General features: G+C 38.5%; 1 protein-coding gene across 5 annotated transcripts in view; it reads right to left on the reverse strand.

Annotated features, from left to right (window-relative positions):
• GOLGA4 (golgin A4) overlaps positions 1–21,159 on the reverse strand; it is a 67,075-nt gene that overhangs the window by 18,987 nt on the left and 26,929 nt on the right. For 4 of the 5 annotated variants that reach the window (XM_051610690.1, XM_051610692.1, XM_051610689.1 and 1 more), the window contains 7 exons: positions 19,926–20,113; positions 18,839–18,922; positions 17,873–18,020; positions 10,822–11,000; positions 9,651–9,782; positions 8,473–8,628; positions 3,320–7,599 (listed from right to left, as the gene is read on the reverse strand). In XM_051610690.1, the coding sequence (XP_051466650.1) occupies positions 3,320–7,599; positions 8,473–8,628; positions 9,651–9,782; positions 10,822–11,000; positions 17,873–18,020; positions 18,839–18,922; positions 19,926–20,113 (5,167 nt within the window). The remainder of the gene's footprint in view (positions 1–3,319; positions 7,600–8,472; positions 8,629–9,650; positions 9,783–10,821; positions 11,001–17,872; positions 18,021–18,838; positions 18,923–19,925; positions 20,114–21,159) is intronic. The other variant, XM_051610691.1, reaches the window with a different exon arrangement.

Genomic DNA, 21,159 nt, shown 5'->3' on the forward strand with positions numbered 1-21,159 from the left:
TTAATTCTGTGGAATTGAGGAGGCTTTTTGTTCTACTCTTACTAAATTCACCTGGAAGGTGTACATGTTTCATTTAAAAAACAACACAGAACTGAATCCTACTGAAAGGCATGGAGCTTTTGCTGAGGAAGATAAAGAAATGGAAATAAAAAATGTGCCACATAAAAGCAGAATTTTTAGGGAATTCCTTGACAGAGAAACCATTAAGTTCTCAGCAGCATGACACAATTTTGTGCAGTTTATACTAACAAATCTTATCATTTCACAGAATCACAGAATCTTAGGGGTTGGAAGGGACCTCGAAAGATCATCTAGTCCAACTCCCCTGCCAGAGCAGGGTCACCCAGAGCACATCACACAGGAACGTGTCCAGGTGGGTTTTGAATGTCTCCAGTGAAGGAGACTCCACAACCTCTCTGGGCAGCCTGTTCCAGTGCTGTCACTCTCACAGTAAAGAAGTGTTTTCTGATGTTTACGTGGAACCTCCTATGTTCCAGTTTGCACCCATTGCCCCTTGTCCTATCACTAGACATCACTGAAAAAAGCCTGGCTCTGTCCTCCTGACACTCCCACTTAATGCATTTGTAAACACTGACGAGGTCACCCCTCAGTCTCCTCTTCTTCAAGCTAAAGAGGCCCAGCTCCCTCAGCCTGTCCTCATAAGGGAGATGTTCCACTCCCTTAATCATCTGTGTGGCTCTGCTCTGGACTCTCTCAAGCAGTTCCCTGTCCTTCTTGAACTGTGGAGCCCAGAACTGGACACAGATGTGGCCTCACCAAGGCAGAATAGAGGGGAAGGAGAACCTCCCTTGACCTACTAACCACACCCTATCTAATGCACCCCAGGATGCTATTGGCCTTCTTGGCCACAAGGGCACACTGCTGGCTCATGGTCATGCTCCTGTCCACCAGGACCCCCAGGTCCCTTTCTCCTACACTGCTCTCCAGCAGGTGAGCCCCCAACCTGTACTGGTACATGGGCTTGTTCTTCCCCAGATGCAAGACTCTACACTTGCCCTTGCTTGTTGAATTTCACCAAGTTTCTCCCTGCCCAACTCTCCAGCCTGTCCAGGTCTCGCTGAATGGCAGCACAGCCTTCTGGTGTGTCAGCCACTCCTCCCAGTCTAGTGTCATCAGCAAACTTGCTGAGGGCACACTCTGTTCCCTCATCCAGGTCGTTGATGAAAATATTGAACACCACCAGTCCCAGTACTGACCCCTGAGGCACTCCACTAGTCACAGACCTCCAACTAGATTCTGTCCCATTGACCACAACTCTCTGACTTCTTCCTTTCAACCAGTTCATGATCCACCTCACTACCTGACCATCAAGACCACACTTCCTCAGTTTATTTATGAGGATGCTGTGGGAGACAGTGTCAAATGCTTTACTGAAATCAAGATAAACCACATCTACCACTCTACCATCATCTATCCACCTAGTTACTTCCTCATAGAAGGCTGTAAGGTTGGTCAAACATGACTTCCCCTTGGTAAAACCACGTTGACTGCTCTTAATGACCCCCTCATCCTTGATATGCCTAGAGATAGTGCCAAGAACAAGTTGCTCCATCACCTTTCCAGGGATGGAGGTGAGTCTGACTGGTCTATAGTTACCCGGGTCCTCCTTCTTGCCCTTCTTGTAGACTGGAGTGACATTTGCTATCCTCCAGTCCTCAGGCACCTTTCCTGCTGCCCACGACTTACCAAAGATGATGGTGAGTGGCCTAGCAATGACCTCCCCAGTTTCCTCAGGACCAGCGGGTGTATTCCATCCAGACCCATCGATTCATGGATGTCCAGACTGCTTAACTGATGCCTAAACCAATCCTCATCTACCAAAGCAAACTCCTCCTTCATCCTGACTTCTTCTGGGGCTTTTGGGATCTGGGGCTCCTGATGAAAGTCTGCAGCAGTAAAGACAGAGGCAAAGAAGGCATTCAGTACCTCTGCCTTCTTTATATCCTCTGTCACCAGGGCTCCCACCTCATTCAGCAGTGGGCCTATACTGCCTCTAGTGTTAGTTTTATCTGCAATCTATTTGAAGAAGCCCTTTCTATTGTCTTTGACCTCACTTGCAAGGTTTAGTTCCAAGGGAGCCTTAGCTTTCCTAACTGCCTCCCTACATCCTCTGACTACAGTCCTATATTCCTCCCAAGTGGCCAGCACTTCCTTCCATGATCCATTTTTCCACTTGAGTTTGCCCAGCAGTTGCTTGTTTAACCATGCGGGTCTCCTGGCTCCCTTACATGATTTCCTGCCCATTGGGATGCTCTGATCCTGAGCATGCAAGAAGTGGTCCTTGAATGCTGACCAACTATCTTGAGCCCCTTTACCATCTAGTACCCGGTCCCATGGGACTTCTCTTAATAATTGTTTGAAGAGGCCAAGGTTGGCCCTGTGGAAGTCCAGGGTTCTGGTCCTGCTAGGGATTCTGTTCCTCCCACACAGGATCCTGCACTCCACCATCTCATGATCACTGCAGCCAAGGCTGCCACTGTCTGTCACCACTTCAACCAGACCCTCCTTGTTGGTGAGTACAAGATCCAGCAACACTCCTCTCCTAGCTGGTTTTTCACCATTTGTAGCAAGAAGTTATCATCGATGCATTGGAGGAACCCCCCAGACTGTGAATGGCTGGCTGTAGGCCTTCCAGCAAATACCTGGGTAGTTAAAATCCTCCATGAGGACTAAGGTCTGTAAATGCGAGGCTGCTTTCGGCTGCCTGTAGAAAGCCTCTACAATTCCCTGCGCCCTGCTCCACGTGCCCTGCCTGCGCAAACTGCCCCGCTGGCCCTTCTGCCGTGCCAGGCCCTGTTTGCTGCTCCTGGTCGCCACGCTCCCCAGGGGCTGCTTCTGCCTGAGGGGGTCAGGCCACCATCCCTTTGCCTCCATCCACAGTGAGTTGGAGCTGCTGCTCCCCAAAAGCTCTTACTCCCCAGGGACAGGGGCCCGGGAATGACTCCCTCCCTCTCTCTCGGCTTCTCTCCCTTGGTTTTGCCAAGGGTTTCTGTGTGGTTTAGCCGCTGCAGAAGGGGTCCACCGGCACAACCCCTCGCTCTGGTGTCCCTCACCTCAGAGGCTTTACTGAAAAATTCTCAGTACTAAGTTTTCATAAACTTTGATTCCTGTTTAAAGAAAACAGAACTATATTTTAAGTTCTGGCAATGCTGAAAATGACCATCACTAAAACAAATCAAAAGTGGCACCAGTCATTATGTCATTGTGAGAAACCGAGCTTTAAAAAAGTATTCTTGAGTTTTTAGTGGTAAAGGATAAAACAAAGAAATCGTAAGAAGAATAGGAACCAGGAATTTACCTGATTTTCTGCTCCATTTCTTCTAAGGACTCTTTCTTTACTATGTCAAGCTCCTGCTGATGTTCTTTTCGCAGAGTACGTAAGTCTTTCTGAAGACTATTTACTTCTTTGCGTAGTTTCTGTTTCTCCTTTTCAGTCTCTTCCAGTTTAGCCTGCAAGTCCTTCTGCTGATTCTGCATATCACCTAGTAACTTCTGCAGCTCCAAACCACATTTAGCCTTTTCTTCAGCATCTTCCTCAATAGCCTTCAGACTGTCCTTTCTTTCACCCAATTGTTGCTGTAAACTTTTTAGCTTTTCTTCGTATCTCAAACTCACACCTTCTATCTCAATCTTATGCACTTCATTTTCCTTCACTAGATTATCTTCCAACTCTTTTATCTTCTGCTCTAGAGATTGACTGACTGCCTCCTTTTCCTGCAATTTTTTCTGAAAATCTCCAATTATGTTCTCCATATCAAGATGCTTTTGTTCTCTAGCTTTTAATTCTTCCCTGCTGCTTGCTAAATCATCACCACAATGAGCATGCTCCTCTGCTAACAATGAGTATTTTTGGGTTTGCTCCTCAAGTTCTTTCCTGAGGCTTGCAGTCCTACTCTGGTCCTCCTGGTGACTCTTCTCCACACATTTGAGTTTTCTAAGGAGTTCTTCCTGTTTGTTTTGCAATTCTTGATAAGAGTTATTATGCTCTTGTTGTTCCTTCTCATACTTCTGCAACAATTCATCTTTCTCAGTTAAGCTCTTCTGTAACATCTGCATTTTCTCTTCGTATGTCTTCTTGACACTCTCAGCCATATTATTTTTCTGTTGTTCTACAGCAGCTTTTAGACTCTCTACTTCTTTCTCTAATTCTGTGGAATCTCTTGTTGACTTAATTTTTTCCTCTAAGGACTCAATTTTGGCCTCTCTCTCCTGCACTTTTTGTTCCAAGTCTCTTATCTGATTTTCTCTATCTTGCTTAAATTGTTGTTCCTTTTCCTCCACCTGAGACATCAATTGCTTTTTAATAGAACCGACTTTTTGCTCTGCCTTCTTTTTCAGATCTGCCAGTTTAGTGCTGTTCTCTGCAGTCAGTCTCTCTTCTAATTCTTTCAGTTCTTCCTCTTTGCTTTTAAGTATTGCTGATTTCATTTGATCAAAGTCCCTCTCCTTCGCTTCAAATTCAGCTTTCAGTGAACCTATTTGCTTTTCAAGATTAAGAATTTTTTCTTCAGCCTCCTTAACTCTATTGTCCTTTTCAACAGCCACCTTCTCTGCCTCCTGGAGTTGCCAAGCTATTTCTTTTTGCTCTGTATCTTTTTGTTCATTATACTTCTTAAGTTCCTCCATCAAGGAATTATTTTCTGAAGTTTTCTGAGCAATGTGTTTTTCTAGTTCAGCAATTCTTGCCAGGTGGTTTTTTAACTTTGCAGTTAACTCACTTTCCTCCTTTTCCCTCCTGTTTTGCTTTTGTTCCAATTCACTTTTTAAGCTATCGAGATTATTGCTTTGTGTAGCCAGCTGCTCCTTCAGTTTATTTAGCTCTTCATCTTTTTTATTGGCTTCAGTATTGCTTAATTCAAGTTTACTCTGCAAATCTTTAATAGTATCATGATTTTGTGTAAACCTAGTTTGTGCTTTCTTCTTCCATTCTGACAGCTTGGCCGTGCAATGATCTACCTGCTCAAGAGCTGATGCTTTTTCTTGACTCAGTGTCTCAACTCTGGATGATAACTCCTGGACCTGATTTAACAACTGCAACTGATCTTCTTGATGTTGCTTACTTAGCAGAGACATGGCTGCTTCCTTCTCTGTTAAACTTACCATGCTTTCAAGTCTAACATTAAGGTCATTAATTGTTTTGTTGAGAGCAGAAATCTCAGATTCCTTTTCCTTGAGTTCCTCCCTCATTGAGGTGACAGCATTGATATTTTCAGATAATTCCTTCCTCAGCTGTGTTATGCAGGTTTCTTTTTCTGATGCTGCTTGCTGCTGATGCCCTCCCTCTTTCTGCAATTGTTCTTTTTCTGTTACAAGTCCTTCAATGTCTGCTCTCATGGACATAATTAAATTGTCCTTCTCTTGCAGCTCTTGTATTGACTTTTGCAAAGAGGTACTCGCAGCAGAATGATGTTCTTTTACTTCTCTAAGTTGAGCTTCTAGTTCAGAAATCTTATGTGTTTTAATTAATATTGCTTCTTTTACTTTCACAGCTTGGCGCTCACAATTTGCAATTTTGCATGTTATTATGCCAATTTTTTCACTACATTTTTCAATTAATTCTTTGCTTTTTGTTTGCAATAACGCCTCAGCATTCTTCCAATAAGCATCTAATTGGGCCATAAGTTCTCCTGCCCACCTTTTAAACTCAGTTTCTTTTAGCTGAATTGCCTGTATTTTTTTCTCATAGTTTTCATTATCTTTGTACTGAGAAGACTGTACAGTTTGGAGTTTCTCTTCAAGTGTTTTCAGTGCATCAGCCAGCTCAGTAATTTTGGCTTTGTCCTTTTCTTCAACCGCTTTCTGTTTACTGAGCTGTTCCTGAAGTCCAGACTGCTCTTTGAGGGACTGATCAAAATCATCTTCCAATTTTTTCAACTGTGTTTTCAGGTCACTTTCCTTATCTGACAAAGCATTCACTTTAGCCACCGACTGCCTTAGTTGTTCTTGTAATTCCTTCAGGGACTCCTCTGTTTTCACCTGTTCCTCTTTCAGTTGGGTTATTTCTGTTCTGGAGCCCTCCTTCTCAGCACTCAAGATGGCAAGTTTCTGTTTAAGGTCTCCAAGTTCCTGCTCTTTCTCTTGAAGTTCCATTTCATGCTTTTCCTGGAGCTCTTCAACCTGCTGATTGAGTTTCTTTTCCCAACTCTGGGTAACTTCTTCCAACTCCCTCCTATGAGCCTCAGCAAGACTCTCAAGTTGCTCTTTCTGATTAGATTCCAGTTTTGACACAGCATCATTGATTCCAGCTGAGCTGGCATGTGCCATTTCCAAGATTTTAGCATTGAATTCACTCTCTTTCTGACTGAACTCCAACTGCTTGTTTTCAAGCTCTTTTCTGAGTTTAGCTTCCTGTTCAGCAAGCTTCTTTTTGAAAGTTTCTTGCTTATCTTTGGATTTCTGTTTAATTTTCTCCATTTTGCTCTCCTGACGTTTCAGTTTACTTTCATATTCTCCTTGTAAAGCACTAATTCTTTCTTCTGCAGCTAACAGTTTCTGTTCAAGCTCTTCCACTTGCTTACTCTGTAACTTCTTCTGTTCAACTTCATTTTCCTTTTCCATGAGATTTCTCTTTGTCTCGTCAGCCTCTCTTTGTAGATCCTTCAACTGACATTCAAATTGTTGTGTTAGAGAGGTTACTTTTTGTATATTTTCATTGCTTTGCTCTTGTAAATCCTGCTTCAGGTCATGTACCTGAGAGATGTATGCATCTAACTCACTCTTGACTTCATTCAGCTGGGATTCAGTTCTTCCTAACTGCTCACAAAGTTGCAATTTTTCACCTTCAAGATCTGTCAGCTTCTGCTGCAGCTTTGCTAATTCCTCTTCATATATCTTTGCCTGTTCATTAGAAGTACTCTGATGAGACACTGAAAGCTCCTCTAGCTTTGCAGATACTTGGACAAGTTCAGCTTCAGATCTTTCTGCAGATTCCTTTAGTTTCTGTTCATGTGCTTTTAGCTCCTCCAGACATCTGTCTTTCTCCTCCAATGACTGCTTGAGTTTGTTGAGGTCCTCTTTGAGTACCTTCTCAACATCTTGAAGAGACATTTTGTGCTCTTTTATTATCATTTCAATCTCTTCACTGTGCTGTTTCCTCTCTTCTTCCAACTTTGTTTCCAATTCTTGCTTTGTTTCACTCACTTTACTATTCAATACCGAGAGCTCTTGCTCTAAATCATTACGTACTCTTAGTGCTTCTGATAGCTCAGAAGACAGTGCTTCTAATTCTGTTTGCTTCACATCAAGTTTTTCTAAAGTTTTTTCATTCATCTCTTCTATGTGTGCACGGAAAACTGTTTCTTTCTCTTTCAAAATTGTATCTATCTCTTGTTCTTGTTTCTCTTTCATTTTTTCTATTTCAGATACTTGTTGTTGCTTTAAGATCTCAAGTTTTTCTGTCCAAAGCTCTTCCTGTTGCTGTTTCACATTCTCCAATTCTTTCTTATGTTTTTCAACTATATCATTGATTTCCTTATTATGCTGCTTCTTTTCAGACTCTATCAAAGTGCTTAATTCCTCTGATTGCTTTCTGTCAACTTGGGAGTGTTTTGCAAGAGAGCTTTCCAGTTCAAGAATCCTCTGTTAGAGAACACAGTTTTAAAAGACTATCAATATTCAAGAGGTCACAAGTTGATTAATTTTTTTAAGAATCTCACCAGGTTCACATAACTACACATCACCTTTCCCATTATTTTTGCTGTCTATCAACTTTTTATATAAGCCTTTAATTCATATTTAGTTTGCTCCCAACTTTGCTTCCATTATGGCAAGTTGGTTATTTAACAGAAAATTTTCTGTTTCACAGAGATACAATAAAAAATTAGAAATAATTTAATAAATTCAAACAAAACAGTTCACATTATATTTTCTTATTAGGATGAAAGATACCAGGAGTCTACAAGAGTATTATAGAGCTTTGTACGAATGTCTTAATGACCTTAATTCTACATGTCATAGAAATGCTGCTGTAAAATGAAAGCACTTCTATAGGCAAAACTTCCAAAATAATACTTGAAAATGGTGGAATAACATACCAACTTGCATTAGCAGGTAATATAATCTTACTCATTACATAAAGCAAGGATGCTTTAAACATTTAAGCCATTTTTTTATTTATTCAAGTATCCTTTTAAGTGTTTGTATGGTAGCAGTACTCTGCAGAAACAGTTTAAGGTTTAACTCTCCTATGTAACAAATAAAAATTATGTAGATTGATATAAATTCATATCCCATGCTGTGAATGTCTTTTTATATTTTGACATCTAATCTTATAGAAAAACAGGGGGTGCAGCATAACATGGCAATACATTACATTTCTGTCACTACAGGAAGCATGATGTGATTAAAACAACTCAGTCATAATAAAACCACAATATTTGTAAACCTGTCACAGCTGAATATATCCTGAGAGGAATTTTTGTAGACTTTTATCTTTCTGAAATATTTACTCACAGTTCTAAAAGCTTCTACTTCTTGATGCATCTTCTGAACTTTCTTGTCACACTCTGACTGTATTGCTTTCTTCTGCAGCTCTAATTCTTCTAAGGCTAGGGATTCTTGCTGCTCTCGCTCTTGAAGTGTTTTTAAACACTCATTCTGGTTTTTTTCCTGTATCAAAAATTCTGATTAGAACAATAAACTCTATGTACAGTCACCACACCTTCAAACCAGTAGGATATTTATAAAACAGTTCGTATGAGTCATATACTCATCATCTGTATTTTCTATACACACAGTTTCCATTTCATCTGTGAAAAAAATTTGCTATAAACCACTCCCATTTTCTCTCCCTGGGAACCATTTGTCTCTTAATTCTTTGTACAAAAAAATGTAATGCAATCCAGCCTTTCATTTTTGTTTATCATGATTTAGAGTAATACCTTAGAGGAATAAAGGTCTGTTCTCACTTGATTTCATTGCTGATGTATTTTTAAGCTTCTATAATTAAATTACTTCTATAATTAAATTACTTCTATAATTACAGAAAACCAAACAACTGAGAAACAGGTAGAAAAATATAGTTGGGAAGAGACTATCAAAGACCCTCTTTCCTAGGCACCAACCATCATGGAGGAGCCCAAAAGAGAATCTACTATTTGTTACGTAAAAATTACGTGATGATCTAAAGTGGATTACAGCTCGTGAAAAAGATTAAAGAATCCCAATTATTCCTTCCAGCCTGATGTAGAAGAAAATTCTTTTCTGAGGTCAAACATGATGAATAGTTAACCCTGTTCACATAACACAACACAACCAGACATAATGATATCAACACATTTCAAACAACAGCCTTGTTCGTTGTTCTTACTCTAGCTTCTGTGGCTAATTGCCAATGATTCAGAGGAAGAAATTAATTAAAAACCCCAAGTCTAACAAAAAGAGTTTTCAAAAAAAGAAGTCCTTCCCACAAGATGCAGCTGTTAGTGAGCCATGAGAGTGATTAATTATCATTATTCAGTCTGCATCATGGCAACTGCTTTGCTCTCATTCATGTTGCTCAAGTCTCTGAGCTCTCTGACACTCATATCTTTGAGTGCAGGACTCCTAGTGTGGAATAGGGTCAAATTAAGACTTTTAGTCCCACTTCACATTTAAAGAAATGTTTTTCTACAGATTTTAGGGATACATACAAGAGCTGCCTTCATCTTCTCCTCAAATGCCTTCTCTTGGGCCTGTAATCTCTCATTTAGCTCCTGATCTTTGGTAGCCATTTCTTTTTCATGGAATTTTTCTAGTTCAGCAACACGTTCCTGTGAAGACTTCTGTGAATCGTATCAGAAAAAACTGATTTCAAAAAATTAACAAAAAAATGTTGTATCATTTCTTAATAAGAAAAGCAGCACAACAGTGAGAGGAAAATAGAACCATCTCTTCCCTCATTTGCTCACTCTGAATATGTAACGATCACATGGAGCACTTAATATTAAGCCCTGACACTTCTTATTTTCAAGCTTCAAGTTATACATCCTCCTCAAATATTTCACAGTTCTACTAAAAGAAACATCACATATTTTAAAGACTCTTCTACCAAGGGAAACTTAGCATTTTCAGTTTCAGTTCAAATGTGATAATAAATTGGAAATGCAACTTCTGTCTGTAGCTTTCCCTGTATTCTTGGTATTGCATGAGCCAGGAAGTCAAGTGGTGGTACTCCATGTAGACAGCTACCTACAGCCTACAGAGGTGCTTTATTTACTATTTACTTACTGTTTACTAAGTGTACGCTTTCAGAAAAAATAACAAAAAATGTCAACACAAGAACTGCAATTTAAAGATGCTCCAATTTTCAGTTTTCAAAGGCACATGGAGTACTCCTGCAATTTCTACCTTAATGCGCTAGATTAAGCAAAGTCTAGCAATACTTGACTAGCAAGCCGTTTGGCACCAAGTTCTTAAAAGTCTACATACATTGGGCTAGGGTAACAATTAAAAGCACTGAGTACTAAAACCCAGAATCCTGGTGGAGATGTGTGTGCTGACTGCTATGAACAACTTCTTAATTCTCTTTAAAGTCTCAAGAGAATTTCTAGTAAATAATTCTATTAAATACTGTGAAACAAAGACTGTTTATTTTTACATGCCTCTAACATAGTGATTTTAAACTATTAGAGAAAAAAATCTGTACGAGGAGTTTTCTATTTTTTTCTTCAGTAACTATTTAACACTACAAAGTAATTTGTATATAATTTATTAAATAGCAAAAAAAGTTCTGATATACTAATGTATTTTACCACTACAGTTTAATCATCATTGAATTATTAGATTAAAAGCCAATAATACAGAGTGAGTTTCAGTTTTTACCTTCATAATCTCAACCACCTCTTGTTTCACTCTGGTTAATTCCCGCTGAAGATTTACCCTCTCTTCCTCACTTGCCTTTTCTACTGCTTTGATTTTTTCATCCATTTCTGCCTGCAATTTTTTCCGGGCTTCCTCTGTCTTTTGGGCAATACTCAGAGCCTTCTCAAGCTCTTCGAAAGCTGCAAAGAAAAAAAAAGTATATATGACAGTCAAGAATTATCTATGTCTCTTGATAAAAGAACACAGTTAATAATTACTGTAAATTACACAAGTAGCAGAAGAATGAATTTAGAAATCCATCAAGAATTCATATGGGTTCATTATCTAGAAAGGAAAGAGAACTGACAAATAGCTGTGATTGTCTTCTGATGTGTTCTGTACCTTCTATTCTTTTCCTAAAATCACTATAAAATACACAAATCATATAAATAAAGTATGGCTCTTCTTTTGGCTATGTATGCTGAATAACTTTGAAGAAGAGGAAAAAAGCTGCTTGAAGTAATGGCAATTCACAAGTCGTTCTTCCATTAAAACAAGCAGATGGAAGTATAAACCAGCAATGACTGCTATCAAGTCAGTTTTTCAAGAATCATGAAATCAAGAATCATGAAAGAGCTCTTCCTGAACAGAACACTGAAGTATAATGCCAGACACTTCATTTACCTGTGAGTTGTTCATTTCAGACCCTATAACCTAGATAATCTTCTCCTTAAACTGTAGGTTTGGTGGAGTCCGTACAGACAGCTTTGTTAATTTCATTATTTCAGTATTTACTTTTAATGTAAACTACTATCAGTGCAATTCAGAGACACTAAAAAATGCTTGTGTGTTATGAACAATTCTGTGCTTCTAAACTTTGCAAACAATATTCAAGACAAAATACTAGTATTTGCTCTCAGAAAACTTAAATATCTACAAGATACTTCAAAAGAACACTCATATTGCAGTGTTAAAATTTATATTGCATGACATACACAAGTCTGCTAAGACGCATTTTAGTTTATAAATTGGAAGCAGTAATTTCACAGCTTCTTCCCATGCTAAGGAGAAGCATTGTAACATACTTTACACACTTCATAGATGATGGCATAGATGACAGCAGCCCTGCAGAGAACTTGGAGGTACTGGTGGATGAAAAGCTGGACTCGAGCTGGCAATGTGCACACATAGCCCAGAAAGCCAACTGTGTCTTGGGCTGCATCAAAAGAAGTGTGGCCAGCAAGCCAAGGGAGGTGATTCTTTCCCTGTACTCCACTCTCACAAGACCCCACCCTGGAGTAAGTACTGTGTGCAGCTCTGGAGCCCTCAACACAAGGAAGACATGGACCTGTTGGAGCAGGTCCAAAGGAAGACCCACAAAAATGATCAGAGGGCTGCAGCACCTCTCCTATGAAGAAAAGCCGAGAGAGCTGGGTTTGTTCACCCTGGAGAAGAGAAACTCTGGGGAGACCTTACTGCAGTCTTCTAGTACTTAAAGGGGGCCTATGAGGAAGTTGGAGCCCAATTTTTAACAGGGTCTGTTGTGATAGGACAAGGGGTAATGGTTTTACACTAACAGGGAGCAAATTGACACTTGCTATAAGGAAGAATTTTTTTAATTATGAGAGTGGTAAAACACTGGAACAGGTTGCCCAGGAAGGTGGTAAATGCCTCACCCCTGGAAACATTCAAGGTCAGGTTGGACAGGGCTCTGAGCAACCTGATCTAGTTGAAGGTGTCCCTGCCTTTTGCAACAGGGTTGGACTAGACAACCCTTAAAGGTCTCTTCCAACCCAAATCTTTCTATGATTCTGTGATCATTTAGAGAAAAAAAACCACAAACCCACAATAAATAAATTCTGCTCTAGTGAGTGGTGGTTGTTACTGTTGTTGTTATTATTAAATACCAATATCTGATTTCCTCACTGAAACTGATGGCAGAAACTGTACAGAACTACACAAGACTAGAACTTGATCACTATTAAGGAAATCTTATTTCCTGAATAGAACACGAATGTGGAAAAACCCTGCTGCATATCAGACGAAAATTCAGTCTCAGAACAGTCTATTATATGGTTAAAGTTTTGCTTAAAATAACTTTGGCAAAATACCTCTAAAATTCAAAATCACAGTGCCAATATCAAGACTATAATTTATCAGAGCATGAAACCTTTACATTAAATTATTCTACTATACCCTGGAATACCTGGATATTATTCTGGGAACAGACAGAATTAAATAATTTTTAAAGAATTTTTTAATATGTTAAGCTTTTTTCCACTTCGTTCTATCCCCAAATGAAAATCGTAATAGACACACACATCTCTAGTTCCCTTGATTTATGATTAGTTAGTTAGGCATTCACACCACTTTTTTTAACCCTTAGGTTTTTTTGAAACTATCTTTAATATCATTTAAGCATGAGTTTCAGAAGTAAATAATAATTTCCATTCCACATCTTCTGGTAACATTTAAAACTTAAGTTCTTACCATGATCTATACTTTTAAGGCAATGCTGCAAATATGTTTTCAAAATTTAATTCCATAAAACTGCATTCACCCAAATTCTGACCTTTTCCAGAATTTTCTGCTGTTTTCTGAGGATGTCCTTCTCTGTTTACTCAAAGCAACAATCATGTTTTAGGGCAAAAGAAAGTTTTTATTGGCCCTGGCAATAACAAAGCACTTAATTGTATTCACTTTTCCCCTCCTGGTTCTACTTAAATAATGGCTATTAAAACTCATCACAGAACAATAAGAGCACTGGAGATTACTTCAAACAACAAAACAGTCTAAAAGACAGTGCAAGCTTGCACAAGGCTTATAGCTCCTTATTTTCCAAGCACAGTTCTTTACAGTTCACCTCAAGGCATTTGTCTTCTGGGACCCACAGGACTTGAGTCCTCCCCCTTGCCACCCTGGGAACAACTCGGTTATGAGCAAAGCCTGTGCAAGCGTATTTGGAGAAAGGCACTGGCTTCCTTGATGCTCCTTCTCAGCCCTAACAAAAGCACACACATCCAGCAATACTGGCCAAGTCCTTCAGTACTGGAGCACCCTAAACAGCTTTAAAAAAACCCACCCCATCTCTACAGAATTTTACAAAGTACAGCTTGAAATGAAAGCCTGCAAGTAAAACATTTCACTTTTCCATACACATTTTCTGATTCTTTTTCAGAACAGTGTGTCTTTTATTTCCATTTAAGAAATCTGAAACTTCTGCAAAAGGAAAGATAATGCATTTGCCATATCTGAGAAATTCTCTAAAGAGAAGATCCAGGTTCACACTAGTATTGACTACTGACACGTAACAGCTGAGCAACATGCAGTAGGACAGCTGCATCACCATGCTCACAAGCAGGGCACTAATAATACAAAGCTGGACAAAAGCTGATGGATAAAACGTCAAGGGGGCACGAAAGCACAAACAAGCAACACTTCACAGAAACACAATTAGCTCTCTAAAAGTTAAATTATATGCATCTCAGGCACTTTCAGCACTTAAGCAAAACAGAACAATTTTATTCAGTTAATTCAAGTACATCATGACAACTGAGTTTCAAGACAGCAGAGGGCTAAACTATCATCAAGTAGACAGAACAGAGTCTAAATTATTATTTTTAATCTATGAAGCATTTTAATTCTACTGTGGATAAAAGCGTGGAATAAAAGTATATGTTTTATACAAATACATCTTTTCTGAATGCAAAGAGTCAAGGCACTGCCTGTGTTCTTCCCTAGCCAGCAGAGCTACAGTTGAAGGAAGATTTTTTTTAACCAAGGTACTGGTTAAGTGAAGTCTCACAAAGGCACAGAAGCAGATCAGGAATAGTAACAAGCACACCAAGACTGTCAGGTGAACCTTGCAAAATCCATTCATGTGACCAAACCAGACATCTTCCTGTGCAGTATATCTATTACAAAAAAAACAAAAACAAAAACACCAACCCTGAGCAAAGCCTAGGAAGTGCAAAGTTGCAATACTGATTTTTATAAAACGTGCTAGAGAGTTGACTGGTTTACATATGCTTCTCCAAAGTACCAATCTTGGTTTCCTTCCCCTTGCCTCTCCTACCCAGTGTAACACCAGTCCATGCTGCAGACTTCTTGCTTCCTTGCTGGCACTGTAGATACGTTATCTTGACCTACATCGCCATCTACAGCTGAAAATTGTGAATAAAGCACTGAACAGGAGCAAAGACGGGATTTACATGTTTTCTTACAGAAGGCTGAGAGCAGGGATCTTGTCAGAAGTCTGAGAAACAAAGGTTGAACTGACTTCCTATAATTGACTTGTGCCCCTAGGCAGGATTTCAAATGCACAGTCTAAGCTTTTTGTTTCTTTGTAGAAAGGTGCAAAGCACACATTAATTAAGCTTGCAAAACAAACGATGCCTACAAATAATGGAAAAGCAAAATAAATTTGCTTTCTAAAGACTTTTTCTTTGTTTACAGCACAGAATATAAATCAATAATCTGCACCCTGAGAAGTCAGAAAGGACTTACGCCAAGTAGTCTCAGGAAAAACAAACTTCAGTTTACCAGCAAGCTTACAAGTACTATAAATAGCTTTGTTGAAGTAAAATGCAAATAATATACGTACACTGTAAAGCATGAAAAAAAAAAAAATCAGTTGCAGTTACTTCAAGTAAAAGTGCCTGAGAAGCACAAAATTTACTTTTTAGAGCCCAGTTCAAGCACCCCAATGTGTGATGTAATAAAAAAGAGCCCTTACCCCAGTCCTGTTCATACAAGGCTTGGGAAAGGCACCATGATTCACTTATTGGCATGTGTGGATGCACAAAAACAAGATGCTATGTGAGATTTCAACATAAAGTACCCCTAACTAAAAAAAAAAAATGAACTTCAACTGGGGAGACCAAGTTACAGCTTACACAACACACACAAAATAAGCATACACATCTTTTCACTATTTCAGTACACAAAGTTGGATTATCATTAAATCAAACACTGGAGGACTTCACTAAAGTCACTAAATTACAAAGAAAAAAGCCAGACACTTAACTCTAGGCAAGTTAAAAACATGAACTGGAAAACCACTTTTTACCCTACAGTATAGCACTATGAAAGTAAATCACAAGTATTAATCTATTATGCTTATCCTTATTTTGCCATAACATAAATGGAATTAACATTTCTACAAATACAATATTCCATTAAGTCAATTCTTCACTGAATCACGATACAGAAAAACAAGTCTAGAATTTAAAGTCATGTCACATTAACTACCCAAGAAACAGAACGTGAAACAAGTTGACCTCAAAAACGAGAAGCTACCAACTTCTTAAAACTGGTACAGCTCAAAGGTTGTGGCCTAGAAGTAATTTCAGGGTCTCCCAATATTCATGGTGCTTTTCTCAAATGCCTGAACCGCTTAGTTCAACTGCAATTAACTACATTGCCATTGTACGTCACAACATTTTTTGAATGTATAAAGCCAAGGAAGTACCAGGAAAACGTAATAAAGGTCACATTACAATTTTGCCTATCTTAGAAGTAGTATTTAATAATATTCCAAGGGTTCCAATACTTATATAACACATGCTTAATGGAATACAAAAATAAATGCACTCAAAGGTAAAGTGGATGCTTACGCACCATAAAAGTAACCAGAAGTACCTAAAAATGTTATTTAAAAGAGAGCATATATAATACACAAATCTCCCCCTAGAAGAGTGCCATGTACTCAACACATTATTCATAAGTGAAATTACTTCTCACTACATTAGTTTAGTTTTCCAGGCATTCAGAGCAGTATCTCTAATCTATTTTCAGCTTCTTGCTACTTAAAATGAGGAAATTACAGTCATAAACACAGCATATGGACATTACTTCGTAATTAAAGAGTTTTTTACTGCTTTAAAAAAATGCTGTTTCAAACAACTCTGACAATAACTATGTATCTACAGAAGTATTAAGATATTCAACTTTTTTTTTTTTAAATCATGAAGAAAACTTCCTGGTCTCCAAGAAGTGAATAAAATCCAAGTTTAGCAGAACTGACTGACTTCTGAAATACGAATTTCCAGAGCTAAAAAGATACATGCAACCTGAAATAGTAGGACAGAAAGGCACCTTATCAACTTTTTGTTGCTTTCACAAGATGAATGTTCAAGCTGTTTCTTTGCATTATAGCAGAACGATCTACCCAAAATAATCTTTAAAATTGAAAGTTCTGATCTAAATCTACATAGATTTTAAATAAACCCAAATCAACTGTATGGTTTGAAATTCTCATTACTTTTTAAAGAAAGAAAATGTGTAATGTTTTATACAAACTAACCACATCTGAGTTTTGGCCAAAAGAGCGAACTCCTTCAGATACCCATGAGAGCAAACTAAATTCTTCTAAAGGAATTTTGATAGCTAAGTGCAAAACAATTTCACTGTTTTAAAAAAATAGGTGGGGCAGACTGATCTTTAAATTAAAGCAAAACAAGAACTGCAAGCACACATAATTAATGTTACTTAACTTCCATCAAAAGAAAACTACAGTGTGTAATGGTTGCATAACTGCTAGTTTCCAAGCCTGAAGCAAAAGGAATCATCACTGCAGTTTCACTAAAAAGAAACTGGAAATGCTTCTGCTATGATTAGTGAAAGAAAAAGCTTATTATGGGTGTAACACATCCTCTTGTTTCTACTTCTTCCCAAGCTCTTACACACTCACTGCTGTGTCTTCCATGTAAAATATTGGTGGCAATATAATGATAATTTATAGATAGTTGCAAATTTCTCTCCTGACACTATACCAGCACCAGCTCTATCAATCTTGTCTTCTACAAATAGGAAAGTACAGTAGCCCTTCAGTAGTTTCCCTCCTAACTCCAGCTGAATGAATAGGAGAGACAAACGAGTCAAAAACATCCCTAAACTCTGCTGACCAGAAGTGAAGTTAGTAATGGCACTAGCAGGGGTGATATGCAAAACATTAGGAAAAACAACATTTCTTAATATCCACTTCAAACAACATCTGATGAAAGAGTGGCAAAAAGACCATGCTGAAGCTCTCTCGCGTTTACATGAGCTAAGAATTTCTAGAATTTCTTACCAGCTCTTTCAGATTTTTCTTTCTGTTCTTTTAATTCTTCGCCTTTTGTAGTTATTTGTTTGATCCGAGCACGTAGTTGGACTATCTCCTCCTCCTTCATTTCCAACGTTTCATGCATTTGTCGTTTTGTCTCTGCAATTACCATGCCCTATGGAAAAGGTCCTTGTGATAAAAAGCTAGCAAATAAATAAAACATATAGCTAAAACAATTTCAAGTCAGGACACAATCCTTGACAGGAATAAACTTCAGTCTATTAGTACAAGATTAGAGATTATGGTCATTTTCTGTGTCAGAAAATGCTAACAAGGAGAAGATAGTATTACAGATTATTTTGAGGAGTAGCTAACATTTATCTAGTGATGGAAATAACTCCTCCAGCAACTAAAGACCATCAGGAAATTTCCTCCTGGTACAGATACTTTTCTTTGAAATAAGCATTCTGTCAACAAACCAAAACAAAAAGCATTGTAGTGTGCATGCTTCTACATAGAGAAGATGCAGATATTACGACTGTTAGTCCTGTTGCTTATTACACGTACCAAGGCTGTGAAGAAAAAACCCAAACTTTGAGATACAAAAACTGAGAAACTCATCATATTCCTAAGAAACTACAGGTACTTCATTGGTCATGTTAAAATGAATTTACATTGTACCTGATCTTCATTAGTATTTGGAGGAGGAGTTGCTGTCTGGGTTTATTTTTTTTCCATGATAGCATTGAGGAGTGTACTCAACATAACTACTCCATCGTAAAACTTGCAGCATTAAGTATAACTTAACCAACCAAAACTCTAAAGTATTTATGTACAAAAACTCTTGGGTAGCCTAAATTATTTGCTTGTTAAAACAAACAAAACCACATCATATGACTAAGAACAGCTTCTAATACCAAGAGCCCAAATATTTTGAGTTTCAAACATCTTCTTTCAAAATAACAGGCATATAAAAGTAAATATTTTGTTTACCTTGTCTTGCTCTAGCTGCTCAATCAAATTCTTTGCATCACGCAGCTGCGTAATCAGTTTAGTTTTCTCAGCCATGTGAAGGTCCTAAAAAAAGACCCCAACCACAAATTTAAAGTACTGCCCTCTGTAAGAAATTACCTTCTTCTAACAAACAGCTTAGGTTTGGCTCGTAACGTGCACTATGCCTTCAAGAAAGAGCCCAGAAAAGAAACCAAGGAAATTAAAGTAGGCAGCTTCATATTATTTTTAAATCTCCCAGTGCTAGGCTGCCTTATAATAATTCAGGTATCTGAAGGCTTTTTTACAGCCCCCACTGTTCTCTCATGGATGTCAGAGCTAAACATGCAAGAAATATGCTTAAGGCCCTGCTCTGTTACCTGTATCTCAGCTTACAAGATTTCAGCCATGTAACATAATTGCTTATTAATGGTCTTCCCCTGGAAAAGGTCCTTAAAATACCTTACTCTTTCAGAGCTCTTTCAAACCAGGCTAGTGCTCAGAGACCAAGACAGAGAATAAAATCTGATCTCCAGAACTGAAGTTGAGTACAGCTATACTTATCACATTTTCATGTTTATATTACAACCAGCCACCTTACTGTTACTCCACATTCCACATTAACAGCTTTAAAAAGAAAACTGAGCAAAATATTAATTTAGCTTTAGGACTGCACTTACGTTATCTTCACTATATTGTTCTCTCTAGTGTGCAGCCCTTCTGTGTTTTCTGTTAATTCACATAACTGATGCCTCTTCCACTACATCTTAAAGGTTTAGCTCTGCTCCACTTCTCTCACTTTACCTCCTGTCTTCTGTGCTAGGACAGTCTTTTCTCACCCCAACTTCCCACAGCTACTTTATTTCCAATATCATTTTGATGGTTATTCAAACAGTAAGGTTTCATATCCTTCCTTACAGCTTTTAGAGTAATTGCTCAATGTGTTGATTCCATGTGGGTTTTGCACCTTTAACTTGAAAAAAGTTCAGGGACAGTTTATTTAGTGTCCTGCTCGATTAGTAAATTTTGGAAACACTGGAGTTCTTACTGTGTTTTAGTAGCTACACAAAGTTCCAAGCATTTTTCATACCTTCATCTTCTCCAGTTCCTGAAGCCTCTCCTCTAACTGTTCTTGAAGTGCCTCTTTCTCGTTGGTTAGCTGGGCACAGCGCTCTTTATGTGACCGGATCATCTCCTTACAACGTTGCAGCAAGTTCTCTTGGCGCTTCACCCTCTGATTAAGAGCTTCCAGTGCTTTAACAGGATCTTCATTACCCTCTACAAGACAACATACCGATATCATCACACTCACACTGTTTCCAAGATGCAGATCTGCATTCACATTGTGGATGACCCACAGGTCTCTAAAAAAAGTTCTGCAAGGTCTGCAAAATCTCCTAGTGACTCCTGTAACTGCCAGAAACATGCTACACATACACAGAATAGCAAAGACAGTCTTTCACCTTAAAATAATGTACCTCAGTTACTATACAAGATTCAAAACCAAACTATTAATCAACAAGGTTTTCTATGCAATTAAAAAGTCATCGTGATTTATAAACCTGCCTGCTGCTACTAAAAGAATATTCATAAGCAAGTAGAAACACGAAGCAAAGCAAATCCCATCTCTCAAGTGTGAAGCACACAGATTCCTGCTTTCCCAGGACTCAGTGTGACATTAATTCTAAAATATCCAGGTTGGCAATACTACATTCAGCAGGATAAAGGCCATACTTAGCATCTAAACCATACTGCTCTCTCTGTATAACTAGCACATTGGGTTATGTTCAACTATGTGTTCTGGTCTGATGCTCTGGAGGCTGTGAGAGTACTTCGCATGAAAACAGCACCAAATTCATCAGTTCAGTTCACGACTCTTAAGTCTTACACACTATAGTCTAGAAGCAGACCCCAGGACAGGAAGCATCTTGAACCCTGATCTGTAGAGACAGAATACAAAGATGTCATGCTGGATAAGAAAATCTCTGATCTAACCCTTCATATCATCCAAAAATACAAAAATCATAGCAGATGGTGAACACAGATAATTTCAAGATGCATGTTCACCTGACTGAACCCTGTCTTTTATGAAGGATATCAGTGAATGACACTTTGATATCTCAGCAATATAACGTCCCTTGTTCAGGAAACAAGTATAGTCAATCCTGGGAGTGCCATAACTCAACCTCCTGATGTAAGGAACCCTCAGATTATTCAAAAGCATGAATATCAAAATTGATCTTTGCTTTTATTTTTTTCCCTAGAAGGAAAGAAAAATAAAATAAAATTGGAAGACAGACTGGCAAGTGAGAGATTGAGAGTTG

This window comes from Apus apus, chromosome 2 (assembly GCF_020740795.1).
Source record: "Apus apus isolate bApuApu2 chromosome 2, bApuApu2.pri.cur, whole genome shotgun sequence".
Classification (NCBI taxonomy): Eukaryota; Metazoa; Chordata; class Aves; order Apodiformes; family Apodidae; genus Apus; species Apus apus.